At 37.5% G+C, this 15,014-nt stretch overlaps 1 protein-coding gene across 1 annotated transcript in view; it reads left to right on the plus strand.

Moving 5' to 3' along the window:
* Positions 1 to 293: 293 nt before the first annotated feature.
* The window catches only part of LOC133449893 (dynein axonemal heavy chain 9-like), a 158,823-nt gene continuing 144,102 nt past the window's right edge, over positions 294 to 15,014 (plus strand). The window contains 13 exon segments of the mRNA XM_061728799.1: positions 294 to 638; positions 3,613 to 3,806; positions 3,900 to 4,058; positions 5,059 to 5,189; positions 5,298 to 5,509; positions 7,733 to 7,966; positions 8,096 to 8,263; positions 9,134 to 9,250; positions 9,346 to 9,496; positions 11,499 to 11,613; positions 11,726 to 11,794; positions 12,681 to 12,807; positions 13,448 to 13,594. Of these exon segments, the coding sequence (XP_061584783.1) occupies positions 294 to 638; positions 3,613 to 3,806; positions 3,900 to 4,058; positions 5,059 to 5,189; positions 5,298 to 5,509; positions 7,733 to 7,966; positions 8,096 to 8,263; positions 9,134 to 9,250; positions 9,346 to 9,496; positions 11,499 to 11,613; positions 11,726 to 11,794; positions 12,681 to 12,807; positions 13,448 to 13,594 (2,169 nt within the window).

Consider the following 15,014-nt stretch of genomic DNA (forward strand, 5'->3'; position numbering starts at 1 on the left):
ACGAACGACTTTATTCTCGTAATGTAACGACTTTATTCTCAAAATATTACGACTTTATTCTGGTAATATTATGTCTTTATTCTCGTAATTTTACGACTTTATTCTCATATTATTATGACTTTATTCTCGTAATTTCCATTTTTTTTTTGGGTCTTAGTTTGGCCCTAATACTCCGTCGTATTAGGGAACATTTTTTGGTAAGGGAGCAGAAATCGGCAGGACACCGGCTCACGCGACGCGGCGTTGCCATAGCGACCAGGACACACAAATCAGTTCCCCGGACTCGCCGGGACATGGAGGCGTCCCAGGACAGAAGATGGGCTTTCATAGCCAACTACTTGCAGAAATCCCTCAATGTGAAACAGGATAAGTGGGAAAAATGCGTTTCCGTCGAGGAGAACCAGCAGGTGTTGCAGGCGTTCCTGGACGGAGAGGAGCAGAGTGTTCTGGTGGTGTCGGTGAGCGCGGCCGGTCTGCCGCAGCTGGCCAGCGGCTTCACCGGCGGATACACGCACAAGTCCGTTTACTTCCTAAAGAAGGACAAAGGCGCCCTGAAGGCGGGAAATATGAGGGGAAGCTTGGTGTACGGGGACATGTCCCCCGATACACTGGAGCACTTTTCTCTTCTGGTGGAGGAGGTAATGATAAATAATAACCGCCACTGTTCTGCCAATTTCTGCTCCCTGCCAGAAAATGCTACTTTGAGGTTCTGCGCATGCGCACAGTCGATTTTCAAAGTTTGATTGCGACGCCAATCATTTCTTGCACGATGTAAAAAGGATAATATTTACCGCTGAATTCTTGAGACATAGATTTAAATTTGAAGTTGACCCCTGTGCTTTTTGCAATGAATCGGAAGAATCACTTGATCACATGTTTTTATTGTGTCCTGTCTCACAAACTTTTTGGCAAGAAATTAGAAATTGGCTTTAAAAATGAATGACATTCCAAATTTAGAAATCGTTAACATTATTTTTTATATAGATACTATTGACAAATCAGTGTCCTTCTTAGTTAATGTTATTCTCTTACTGGCTAAATATCACATACATTGTTGTAAGTGGAGAAAAATGAAGCCCTCTTTCCATTTTTTTATTAAGGATTTTCAAAGTTTTTTTGTTTCTTTAAAGTATTAAGTCAAATAACTGCAAAAAAATTAGTAACCGATATATCAAAGTATCTTTTATTTTAAGTCTCTTTCCGAAATGTCGATGCTATTTGCTTTGAAATGCCTTACTGTTCCTTTGTATTGACTTTACTTGTCTCTTATTTTTGTTTATATGTCTCTTGTTCATAAAACCTCCAGGATGTTCTTTTCCCTTATATTTCCTCTACTAGTAGTTTTGTATAAAGTGTGTTTTTCTTGTTTAAAAAATTCTTCTTCTTATTATATAATTCTTATTTACAATGACGGCCTGGCAAGAGACAAGGACCACTTGGGGGAAAAGGACTTGGTTTAGGGAGTAAAACACAATAAAATTGTAGCTCTACAAAGGTAGAAAACCATTAGGTAGCATTTTTTGGCAAAGCAGCAAAAAATGGCAGGACACCACATTTACCCCCGATATTCAGAAAGAAGCAGAGCTGTAGAGGAGCCAATTGTACTCAAGTAAAAGTACTGTTACACTTCAGAATAATATGACTCAAGTAGAAGTAAAAAGTAGTCATCCAAATAATTACTTGAGTAAAAGTAAAAAAGTACTTGGTGAAAAAACTACTCAAGTACTGAGTAACTGTTGAGTAACGTCTGATTTATTTATTTTATTCATATCAACCATTCAAACAGACAAAAGTACCAAATAATCATCTTCAAGCAAATTAAATAAATAAAATAATAAAATAAATAAAAAATAGCTTAAATTAATTAATTGGGCTTACATCAAATATATCAAAACAAAACAATAAAAAACAGTTTTCTGAACTTATCAATATGACTGTCCTTCACAGGATAAGTAAAATGGATCACTGCAAAAACTCAAAATCTTAACAAGAATATTTGTCTTATTTCTAGTTAAAATGTCTTATTTTAGTAAAAAAAATCTCATTACACTTAAAACAAGACTCATCATTGTAAAAAACAACTTTCACCTGTTTCAAGTAGATTTTCACTTAAAATAAGTACAAAAATCTTCCAGTGGAACAAGATTTTTTTGCTTGTAATGAGAAGATAAATCTTGTCCCACTGGCAGATTTTCCTACTTATTTCAAGTGAAAATTTACTTGAAACAGGTGAAAATGGTCAAATAAGTTATTTTTCTGGTGTTATTTGATGACTCTAAATGTTGAAATAGCAGTAAAACCACATTCATTGATGAAATGACATAAGGGATGGAAAGGAGGGATGGCAGTTTTACAGGGGGGATGATTTGGACTGTTTTTATTTCAGGGGGGGATGCCATCCACCCCCATCCCCCCTCAACTCTTCTATTTTACTACAGTAAAATAATAAAAAAGCACAAGTTGTTAAAAAGTAAGGGCAGTAGAGTACAGCAGGTAAGTATTTAATTTAAGAATACGCTTCCGTAAACAGTAATGTTTTGCTGCTGAGTGGTATGTTATAAAACTAGTTGTGCGGTTGGAGTTAAACATCTTACATTGAGAAAGATGGTTTATTAGTGGAAATCGTTTAAGACAGTTGTCAGTCCTACAGGCCTCGCCGAGCTTTTGAAATGTCCCATGACATTGCACTTAGGAGGAGACTGAACCAGAGTGGTTTGTTTGGAAAGGTTTCTGTATTGTTTTTGTGTGGTGTGGGTTCAGTAACAACACCGGTACTTGAAGATGCAGGCAGGTTTATGTAGCAGTTGTTCTCCAAAGCAGTTCCAGGCAGGAACTCTTTAAGCCTGAATTATGGTTCTGCGTTAAATCGACGCGGGCCCTACGCCGAAGGCCCTGCGTCTTTTTAACGCAGAACCATAATTCAGGCTTAACGGTTCTACTTCGTCAGTTGATCTGCTCAGACGCGGTGCGCCCCCTACTGTCTGGATTTATAAGCAGTATTCCATAACCAACAGATACCAAGCAAATCTCATTCGCTGTTATCATTACAGTTTCTATACAGGACTGTCTCAGAAAATTTGAATATTGTGATAAAGTTTAAGATTAAGATTCCCAGAATATTCCAATTTTTTTAGATAGGATATTTGAGTTTTCTTAAGATGTAAGCCATGATCAGCAATATTGAAATAATAAAAGGCTTGCAATATTTCAGTTGATTTGTAATGAATCCAGAATGTATGACATTTTTGTTTTTGTAATTGCATTACAGAAAATCACCATATTCTAATTTTCTGAGACAGTCCTGTATGCATATTTGCATCTCCAACAATCACAGACCATAATACTTCCCTCACAGGCTTGCACTGTAAAGCAGAGAGGCTCTTAAACTGGTTCTCTTCACACAGGAGATGTTCTTACATTCGCCATTGAACATTACTGTGAATTCCATTGTAGATTTACATTGATCAGATTTTATTAAATACTTTAGTCATTTCTCATCATGAATATTTATTTTTTTTATAATTACATTTTTTGGGGGGAACATTTGCTGATAATACTATTTAATTTTGTGCTCACACTTGGAGTATCACCTCTTTTCGTCCATTGTCCCAGGTTATAGCCCCGCTGCTCTCCAACCCCAAAAACCACAATGAGTGGCCACAGGCCGTGTCTCAGGACGTCTTGCGGCTCGTCCACTCCCTCAAGAACAGTGTGTTTGTGATGTCAGCCCAAGTCAAAGGCAAAACTCTGCTACCGTTCCCGGAAGACTTTGAGAGAGTGGAGCAAAATGCTCTGGAGATAGAAAGGTAATCAGGCAGCTGTGACGCAAAGGACCACGTCAATGAAATCATTTGTCCTACTCGTGCACTCCAAAACAATTTACTTTTGAAACATCACAGGGGGGGAACGGCAGATGTGAAAAGTATCTACATCTCGGAGACTGCAGTGATAGAGTGGAGCCATCAGGTCTATGCAGTCCTCAAGAAAGACTCAGCAGAGGCTCTGCTGGGAGACAAAAACCCCCTGCCTCACGCAGAGATGCTCTTCTGGAAAAACAGGTCAGAACCTCTGTTATTAAAGAGCAGAAGTAGCCACTGGCATCTTCTGAGACGCATTTGTTTCACTGTCATAACTGTGTGAACATAACACGTCCCTACAGGATCTCAGAGTTGAATTCTTTTGCAAGTTTTTGCTGTTTCTGCTAATTAAGTTTCAGAACACGTGAAAAATGTAGTCTCTGAGTTGATGCTATCCTTTTTTATTGAATTAAATCTGTTTTCATAGCAGATTTACCACCAGATTAAAGGCAGTTCCACCTCACACAGTCGCTCGTATGAGAGTGGACATGTGTCGTAACTAAATGTTTAACCCAGTATGTTAGAAAGTACTTTTGGTGTAGAAAATGAGCAAAAGACAGAACAAGAGTAAATCTCCGACTGTGTTGTAAAAGCAAATTCACCCGAGCCATTTATACCTATTGAGCTAAAAATCTGATTAAACAACAAAAAAAAAACCCAACATTTACTGCCCCTATAAAGTGTAGAAATACAAACAGTTGCTTTGCTTTGAAGAGTAACGATTGAACTTCACTCTTTTAGTCTTTTTGGTGACATCCGAAAATTGGACTGAAGCATTGAAAATTGACTCATTAACGGATTTCATGGTTGCTTTATTCATCTTTATTCACAGCCTGTAAGTAAAACAACTGTTAGCTCACAGCAAGGTAATATATAGTTTATTTATGAACCATTCAAATGAGGAATCTCATAAAAACTAATACAGCACACTAATTATAATTTACTATTAATTATCCATCTATATTCTCTTGTTTGTGTATTAATGCGCTTTCATGCAACCTGCTTATACTTCATCTCCTGCAGTATTCATCTAGATTAAGATGAATTTGGGTCTGCTAAATGACAGTAGTGGTAGTAGTAACTTTGGATGAACTTTGCTCAAACTCTTAACAAAGGACAAGGAAAAAGATGGTGCCGTCTGATCCTGCATGCTTTTTATAAATGTGACAGAAAGCTTTTGATCTTCTGGTTTTGCTCAAAGATGTGCAGATTTGGAGTTCATCCAGTCCCAGTTAAAATCCTCTAAAGTGACTAAGATGGCGCAGTTGTTGGAGGCTGCGGAGAGCAGCTACTTTCCTTCTTTTATGAAAATGCAACAGGACATCCTTGCAGGTAATGCATTTCTGAGCCAGTGCTCTTTAGAGAATCATTCATGATAATCTGTCAGCATCAATTTATTTTCATATGTGGTGAGTGTTTGATCGTGTCTCCTCTTCCCAGCTCTGGAGGAGGCGGAGGACATTGGCACGTTCCTGAAACCGCTAGAGTTTCCTTTTGAGGAAATGGAGAACGCTGAGTTTCCTGATGTCGAGCGTCAGATCGGACCTTTGATGCACACAGTATGTCTAATATGGGCCAACTCCAGATACTACAACACCCCCGCACGGCTCGTGGTTCTGCTGCAGGAGATCTGCAACCTCCTCATACAGCAGGTCAGTTTTTTTGTGTGTTTTTTTGTGTCTTAGGGTAAAAATACTTTATTCTTTTTACATCCAACAAAGAAGAAATCCAATGTTCTGATCTAAAACAGTTTTTTGGGGATTTATATTATTTGCCCTAGTATTCTTCCCTGATATTAAAAATCCTCTTGTTAGAATAATATCATCTAAAATGATATGGTGAAAATATTAAAACCATATTTTTACATGCAGCCACTAAACAACACAGAAGACTCAATATAATCTGTTCTCTTCATAGAGGTAGATCAGCTTAGTGAGTGGTACCACATGAAAGGCACGAAAAACAGTCTTCTTCTGCTTTATTTTTTCATCAAATCCATCATCTTTCTCAAGAAAGAAAGGCAGCAAAAAACCAAACACAGATAATATTAGAAATAAACGAGTTAATCAGTTGTCTGGTGATTATTGGACACTTTTGGATGAATTTGCATCAGCTAGAGAAAAACCCATATTGGTCACCTTCTAGAAAATATGTATACAAAATAAAACAACACAATGTTCAGGACAATATGACTACAATCAGAAGTGTGACCCTTTTAAGATTCAACTGCTTTTAGAAGACTGTCACATACAGCCAATGGTATTGATTAGGATTCCATTCTGTTTAAAAAAAAACACTCACGACACTATGTAAAAGAATATTTAATTTATATTTTATTGCATTTTGTGGGTATTTTTGAATTTTGTGTTAATTAATTAATCAATCAATCAATCAATCAATCAAATTTTATTTGTTTAGCACCTTTCATCCAGATACATGAAATACAAAGTGCTTAACATTTTGACTGAAAAATAGGCATAATAAAAACAAAAATAAAAACTGGGAGACCAATGCACACTGACATGCAATATAGTTAATTAAAATGAAATAATGATAAAAGTTCAAGAATTAAGGCTAAAAAATAATCAGTCCACAACAATAAAATATAATAATAATAAAAAAATTACAAGAAGTAGATAAATAAATAAAACAAATACCTCTAAAAAATGTTAAACAGAATAAAACTATAACATTTGATGGTACATAAAAGCCAGACCAAAGAGATGAGTTTTTAGTCTATACGTTTAAAAATTTCCACATTTCCAGTCAGCACGGAAACTAACAGGTAGCCAGTGTAAGGATTTTAAAATGGGCCTAATGTGTTTCTCTCCTTCTGGTCTGAGTCAGAATTCGCGCTGTAGCGTTTTGAACCAGTTGCAGCTGATTGATGGTATTCTTGGGCAGACCAGTAAGAAGAGCATTACAGTCGTATTTTTTAAATGATAAAATGCTGTTTTTTGTGACACAGCGTACATGTGATTTGAAATTAAAATCAGAGTCAAATATGACTCCTAGATTTCTTGCCTCTTTGCTCGTGTTTGCTCCATATATATTTAGTTTAGAGGCCAGTTTCTCTCTCTGGGCTTTTGAACCGACGATCAGTACTTCAGTCTTGTCCTGGTTTAGATGTAAAAAATTCTGTGACATCCAGGCCTGAATATCTAAAATACGGTTAAAAAGTGAGTCAATCGGCCCAGTGTCATCAGGAGACACGGCCACATAGAGCTGTGTGTCGTCAGCATAACTGTGGAAAGAGATGCCGTGTCTCCTGATGACACTGCCCAGGGGTAACATGTATAGATTAAAAAGTAATGGTCCTAAAATTGACCCTTGTGGTACTCCATAGGTAACCTCATAGTTTTTGGAGAAATGATTATCTATTGAAATTAAAAATTTTCTTCCACAAAGATATGAGGCGAAACACTTTAAAACAGTTCCAGCCAGGCCAACACACTTGCTTAATCTATCTAAAAGATAAAACAGTATTGAAGGCAGCACTCAGGTCAAGTAGTACCAGAACCGAGGGTTTATTCTTGTCAAGGTTTGTTCTGATATCATTTACTACTTTTAGCAGGGCTGTCATCAGTTAGCCAAAATAATAAATACTTAATTAAATATAAAATGAATGATAAAATCAGTTTAATAAATGATCTTTTGCTAAAAACTGATATGAGAAATGCACTCCTCCTCCTGTCTTTATCAGTTGATTGAGCATGTAGAAGACAGACAGGAAGTAGCTTTTGTAAGTATGACAAAAGTAACAGAGGATTGAAAGCTGAGGTTTTTATCAAAACTAAAACCTAATTGGTCACAGTAGACGGTATTTAAAGCAACATTTCAAGCGGACTCATTTGTCACTGCCCTCTAACAACCAGGCCCGGGTATTTCTGGCTCCTGAAGAAGTTCTGAAAGGAGAGATTCCAGTGAGTCTGGTCAAGGTGGAGAAGAGCCTGGAGATCCTGCAGCTCTTCAGGAGCTCCTATGACGACTCCCAGGCCAATCTGAAACGCTACGAGAAGAATGGCAACGTGGTTCGGCCGTGGGACTTTCCCCCGTCCTTGGTTTTCTCTGGATTTGACCAGTTTGTTATCAGGGTGAAAACCATTCAGGTGAGAGTGGAAATAATAATGAATCAAACGATGCATATTTAGTCAAATTGAATTTCCTTTTGATGAATGTTTTTTCTCACAGCTATGCTAAAGTTGGATCAGAATGTTCCTCATTTCTTTTCATTACAGGGCATCCTGTTAACAGCTTTGGACCTACTGAAGCTTGAGAAAGTGGAGATTGGAGGCGTCCGAGGCCAAGCTCTCACCCAGCAGGTTCAGCTGATATACCAAGAGTTTTCAGACACTTACAAATTCTTCACAGAGAAGAACTATGACTGCCTGGACGTTAGAAACTTGGTGCGTATTTGTCACAATCACGCTGTGCCCACAGGTTTCACTTGTCTGCTCAGAAAAATGGGGTGTCATTTTCCTGAGCAACTTTTAGGTCGGATAAATTTCACAAAAGTTTTATTTTATTCTTTTTTTAATTATTTTATTTTATTCTTTATTTCATTCAAAAAATAAAACAAACAATTCAATATAAATACAAATTTTCATAAATTGTGAATTAAAAGGGAGCAGAAAGAAGAATAATCTTATCTAATCTGCCCATTTTCCCAAGAAATAAATTCACAAATAACATCAATTAAAAATAAAAAAAAACGTAAATAAGTAAATAAGTAAAAAAATAAAATAAAATAAAATTACCGCCGTCTATGGGTATGTAAATCAAACGTTCTTTTGTATGTAATGTTTGATTTGGATTCTTTGTTTTCTTTATTCAGATTGTTCCATAAACTCATTCCTTTCACAGAAACACAACGTTCCATCAATTTAGTCCTGAATCTTGTTTTAAAAAAAATCTCTGTTCCTTTTAAGTTATACTTGCTTTCTCTTTTTTCAAATTTTAATTTATTTTATTTTATTTTATAACATATGAAAGGCTACAAGCACAATGCAGGTTTCATCCTTGAATACCTCTCAGTCTGGTAAACAGTCCCCATGCTTGGCCACTGCAGCTTTTGTGCAGCAATTTTATTTTCTGTCACAAGAGACTTTTATTTTCTTTTTTAGTACCATAAACCAATTAAACCAAGATGTTTCAAAAACACAAAGCAAATTTACTTTGCTTGAATAAAATAGTCCATGTTCTTGGCAGCTTTGATAAAAAAAAGAAATCTAATAAAAGTTTTGACTGTCAGTTTGGCTGAACCTTCTGCTCTGCAGGAGTTTGAAGAAGATGTGAGGAAGCTCAACCTGCAGGTGGAGGATGCAGAGAGGAGACTCGGAGCCATCTTCTTAAAGGCTTTTGATGACGCCTCGGGACTAGAATACGCCTTCAAGGTCTGGAAGCTCCTCCTCACGTAGAAAACACACACACACACACACACATGGAATCACACAAAGGTATAAACCTGTGCGACCTGTGATCTTTGCAGGTTCTGGAAATGTTTGGCAGCCTGCTGCAGCGTCCATTAGTTGCTGCAGATGCCCAGAGCAGATATCCATCTCTTTTGTCTATGTTTGACAAAGAGCTGGACTGTTGTAAACTCGTCTACGACAAACATACAGAAGCTTCAGAAGAGCTGAGTGAGTTTTATACAAAGTCCGTGCTTTATGCCAACTTTTTGATCATATTTGAGTTTATGGCAAATCTAAAAAAAAAAAGATCTTTGCTACAAAGCAATATAAAGAATGTCTGTTTTGTTTTGGGGAAATAGCCCTTTATGTTTGAGTGAGAAGGGGGGCTATCATGCACTTCTTTCTCAACAATTCCTTGCCAAAAAAATTGTCCAAAAACATTTAAGGAATAAGTTTGAGCTCAATGGACAGTGAGATTCATTAGAACCCCTCAAGGACACTGAAAGTTCTTCAAGGGATTAAACTTCCAACGGTCTTGATTTTAAGACTTATTAATTAAGAAGGGTAAGATCATTGGAAATCTGCAGACTTTAAAACTCTCACACATCCATAGTGCATACACATGTTCTGTTATATTAAAGCTTGACCAGATTGTTTGGCTGAACTAAATTATTTAATTTAAAGCTTTGATGCTGTCCTGCTCAAAGACTCAGCCCACTGTCTGTGATTGCTCAAAAAAGTGATTTACAGCTGCATTGAAACCCCCCAAATCAAAGCTTTTTAGCCCCAATCAAAGTGTCTTATTCAAAATATTTTTTTTACCAGTGTTGTAAAGGCAACAAGCGCAGGTTCCTCCATGAGAGTGTGAAAGATTCTAGCGGGGTCAGCGTGATGAACACGAAGTGTGTGCAAGGCTCCCTGCAGATGAGCGTGTATCGGACTATAGTGGGATGAGGATGTTGGTGGCAAAGAAAACTTTGTAAACACAAATGGGAAGAATACTGTAATTTCACAGAAATTCTTCAATTTTATTATTCTATCCTTCTTTCCTCCTCCCATGCTCTCTCCTTCCTTCTTCCTTTCATCTTTTCCTCCTTTTTTACCCTCCTTTTCTCCTTTTTCTTCCTACCTCCCTTTCATCATTCGTTCCTTTATTACCTTCTTTGCTTTTCCTTCCTTTTTTCCTTATTTTCCCCATTCCTTCCTTCTTCCCTCCCTTCTTTCTTTCTTTTTCTCCATTCTTCCTCCCTCCCTTCTTTCCTTTTCTCCCTTCTTTCCTTCCTTTCTCCCTTCCTTCCATCTTTACTTCCTTCCTTCCTTTCCTACTTCCTTCCTTCTTTCCTTCCTTCCATCTTTTCTCCCTTCCTTACTCCCTTTCCTACTTCCTTCCTTCTTTCCTTCCTTTCTCCTTTCCTTCCATCTTTTCTCCCTTCCTTCCTCTCTTTCCTACTTCCTTCCTTCTTTCCTTCTTTTCTCCTTTCTTCCTTACTTCCTTCTTTCCTTCCTTCCACCTTTTCTCCCTTCCTTACTCCCTTTCCTACTTCCTTCCTTCCTTCCATCTTTTCTCCCTTCTTAACTCCCTTCCATCTTTTCTCCCTTCTTTCCTCCCTTCCATCTTTTCTCCCTTCCTTCCTCCTTTTCCTACTTCCTTCCTTCTTTTCTCCTTTCTTCCTTACTTCCTTCTTTCCTTCCTTCATTCTTTTCTCCCTTCCTTCATTCCTTCTTTTCTCCCTTCACCCTCCCTTGACCCAAAGACAGCACAAGGGTTAAGACAGTTTTAACTGAAGATGAAAAGAGACAGTGTTCTTGACCAAGATCTTTAAAATACATCATAAACTACAAAAAACTCTAATAAACAAGCTTAAGCTTAAGAAACAACCCTTACAGTCCCCAGACTCCAACATTATTGTAAATATGTGTGTGATTCTTAAAGAGCTTGAAGAAATCCTTGGCAAATAAAAAAAAAAGAAGTGTAAACTGATATCTGCCAAAGTGCTGATTGCTCATTACCGAACAGTGATACAATAGGACGCCCAAACTTAGCCCCCTTTTTTTGTTAATAAAATAAAAGGTGAAAGTATAGAATCTTTCCAAAACGAGCTATACTTATCAAGTTGATAATATCTTATGTTACTGTATATGAACAGAGGATGTGTTTACTTATCACCTGACCTGACTGGCTACTCAAACCATGTGATTGTGTGTAAATGCACATGTGTGACCTCCTCAGGACCGGCTCCAGAGCATAAGAATATGCCACCAGTCGCCGGAGAGCTGAAATGGGCCCGTGAGCTGCAGCAGCGCATCCAATCCCTCTATTCCAAATTCGGGCAGCTCACCTACCCGTGAGTCTCCCCTCCTACCTGTAACAGAGCAGATTAAAAATTAAATTTGATGTGGTCATGCTTTTCCAGTGGTCGCTCTGTGAATAAAATCACTCTTTCATCTTCTCTGCAGGTGGTTGGAGTCTGCAGAAGGAGCCGGAGTCATCCAGAAGTATGAGAATATGATGCAACTGCAGGACAGGTGTGTGTGTGTGGATATTTTCTACACTGAATGTCGTCATGTATGTATTACTGAATAAAACAACAAATAGGATGAATAAAGGGAATAGATTTGGATGAAAATGCATATTAGATTGTAAATATAGAAACCCAACTCTACATTACAGTTGGCTCATGTAGCTCGATTAGATTCCAAACAAACACTGTCTCCTTCCCAGCGGGATGCTTTATCTTGCAAGGTTTTTATGTTGCATGTGGTCTACAAGGCCATTTCTCACTTGGCATCAGTGAGCAGCGACAGGGCACATGGGATTATGGGAGTCGTGTGAAATAATCTGCAGAGCAGCGCTGCAGTAATGAGAACATAAATCATAGCCAGAGCTGCAAGTCTACATGCTATTCCACGAGAGGCTGCGTCATGAATGTCACACACTAACAAAACTAAACTTACAAAATTACAAAAGATTCAGTTAAACACAGCACTGACATGAAATGATGGGAAAAAATATGTTCCTGATAGAGTTCATATTTGTTCATTACAGTTGGGTTTCTATATTTACAATCTAATGTGCAGTTTCATCCAAATTTATTCCTTTTATTCATCCTATTTGTTGTTTTATTCAGTAATACATACATGACGACATTCAGTGTAGAACGCCTCTCATTCTGTTTACAACTTCAGAGGATTGGGGGGAAAAAGCTCAATCACACACCTTTTAGTTGCTTGTTTTGTTGCGTATGTTAATTTCCATGAGAGCAGTTTTCACGCTTGTGGCGCTGAGAAAAAACAAACCTCAGCTCTTTTAATGGGAATACAAAATAAAATCTTGAGGGTAAAGGTAAAATAATGATAACATGTTGTGCTCATTTGTGATTGCAGATTGTCTGCTTTGTTTTTGGTGTTGTAGATTCTCCACTGGCTTGTACAAGACATGGACAGAGAATGTGGGCGAGCTTTCTCAGTACAACCTCAGTTTGCCATTAATCACCAGAGACCCGGACACTTGGCAGATCTCAGTCAACTTCAGCCCGCAGGTTTTCACATCAAGCCTACATGCTAGAAGAAAAAGACAAAAAACAATCAATGTGTCACTGCTTGTAGTTCTGGTTCCAATGATAGTGGACAGGCAGAGTTATTTGTTACCATAGTATCAAACTAATTAAATGTCATCGTTTTCCTGGGAGTAATTGAGTAAACTTAATGTAGCAATATTTAACATAACTACTTCTACACTAAATGATTACATACTTGATAATATACAATATTATAAAAGCAAGTACAGTAAAGTTTGTGAAACAGAACAGAAAACATGGAGAAACCAATACAGTAAAACTGTGAATGAGTCATGATACAATTTCCTAATCGCTATCAGCATTAGGAAAATAGTCAATAGCTCACAACAATCTCAGTTTGTCAATATGATTTGATTGTATAATATAATATACTGTAGTAACATGGATTCTTGAGTATTTTTTTAAATGCAGGTAAAACAGTAACGCATACTTGGATTGTTCAGAAAGGTTTACAACTTAGATTTTATTTGTTGGTATTTTACATTTCTCTACAATCTTTTTCTCAGATTTTGAAATCTTTGGCAAAACATCCTTAGCAGCTAGCTCATAGTGATCAGTCTGGCAGCTGATCTGCTTCTCTTTCCTCTCCGATGGTTCCCAGCTCGCGTCTGTGCTCAGGGAAGTGAGGGACTTGGACAGTGCACAGATCGGGACCATACCAGAAACTGCACTGCAGATCTACAGCATCAAGGACCAGCTGTGGCAGTTTGTGAACAACCTGGAACTTATCTCCGTCAGATACAACAAGGTCAGTGAAAATCAGGCTGAACATTTTCAGACTTGTAGGCATGTGTGTGTTCTACTACAAGGATGTATTCTGGCCCGTTAATCCACATGGTCAGCAGAGAGAAGTTGTTCTTCAAGCTGCAGTTGAGACGTCCCCATGAACCTGTCCCTGCCTCTGTTCCCAATGCTCTGTTGACTCAGTAGCTTACGCCCAGATGCAAATATTCTAAGTACATAGATTGGTGCTGGAGTAAACATATGATGGTAAATGAAGTGGAATGCATTTGTGAAGAGATTTTTATTAGTATGTACCCAGTACTGGAGTTGAGGGGGGATGAGGGGGTATGGCATCCCCAGCTGAAATAAAAACGGTCCAAATCATCTCCCCTGTAAAACTGCCATCCCTCCTCTCCATCCCTTATGTCATTTCATCAATGAATGTGGTTTTACTGCTATTTCAACATTTAGAGTCACCACCAGAAAAATAACACCAGAAAAATAACTTATTTGACAATTTTCACCTGTTTCAAGTACATTTTCACTTGAAATAAGTAGAAAAATCTGCCAGTGGGTCAGATTTATCTTCTTATTACAAGCAACAAAAAAAAAATCTTGTTCCACTGGCAGATTTTTCTATTTATTTCAAGTGAAAATCTACTTGAAACAGGTGAAAATTGTTGTTTTTTCCAGTGATTAGTCTTGTTTTAAGTGTAATGAGATTTTTTTTACTAAAATTAGACATTTTAACTAGAAATAAGACAAATATTCTTGTTAAGATTTTGAGTTTTTGCAGTGATCCATTTTACTTATCCTGTGAAGGACAGAGTCATATTGATAAGTTCAGAAAACTGTTTTTTATTGTTGTGTTTTGATGTATTTGATGTAAGCCCAGTGGATATTTAAAGCTTACAGAAGGTTGCATTTAACTGCTGCTATGTCATTCCTGCAGTATTTCTGCAGGTGTTTTGGTCAGTGCTATTATTTGTAATATATATTATTTGTAATCAGCACAAATGATCTGTCCCCACATGATAAAATCCACCATCCCCCCTGATTTTTTTTTTACAACTCAAGTACTGCATGTACCCCTGCTATTTCCCTGTAATGAGCTGGGATAGGCTCCAGTAGACCCCTGTGACCCTGTGTAGGATTAAGAGGGTGTTAAAAATGGATGGATCTTTATTAGTAAGGCTTCGCTATGAATTCACTATCTCATTTAAATTCAATTCACTTGTGTCTTTCTGTTTCACAAAAAAAGTCTTCTTAAGGTACTTTACACTTTATCACAGCATGTGATGAAAACATACATTTGATTGAATTTACAGTACAGACTAAATTATATTTATTCAGGCATTACTAAAATACAAATAGTCAATCCCTGAAGTTGTGTCGCTGCCATATGTGATCCTCTCTCTCTGTGCTGAATAATGATCTTGGGGACT

This window comes from Cololabis saira, chromosome 1 (genome assembly GCF_033807715.1).
Source record: "Cololabis saira isolate AMF1-May2022 chromosome 1, fColSai1.1, whole genome shotgun sequence".
In the NCBI taxonomy this organism is placed as follows: Eukaryota; Metazoa; Chordata; class Actinopteri; order Beloniformes; family Belonidae; genus Cololabis; species Cololabis saira.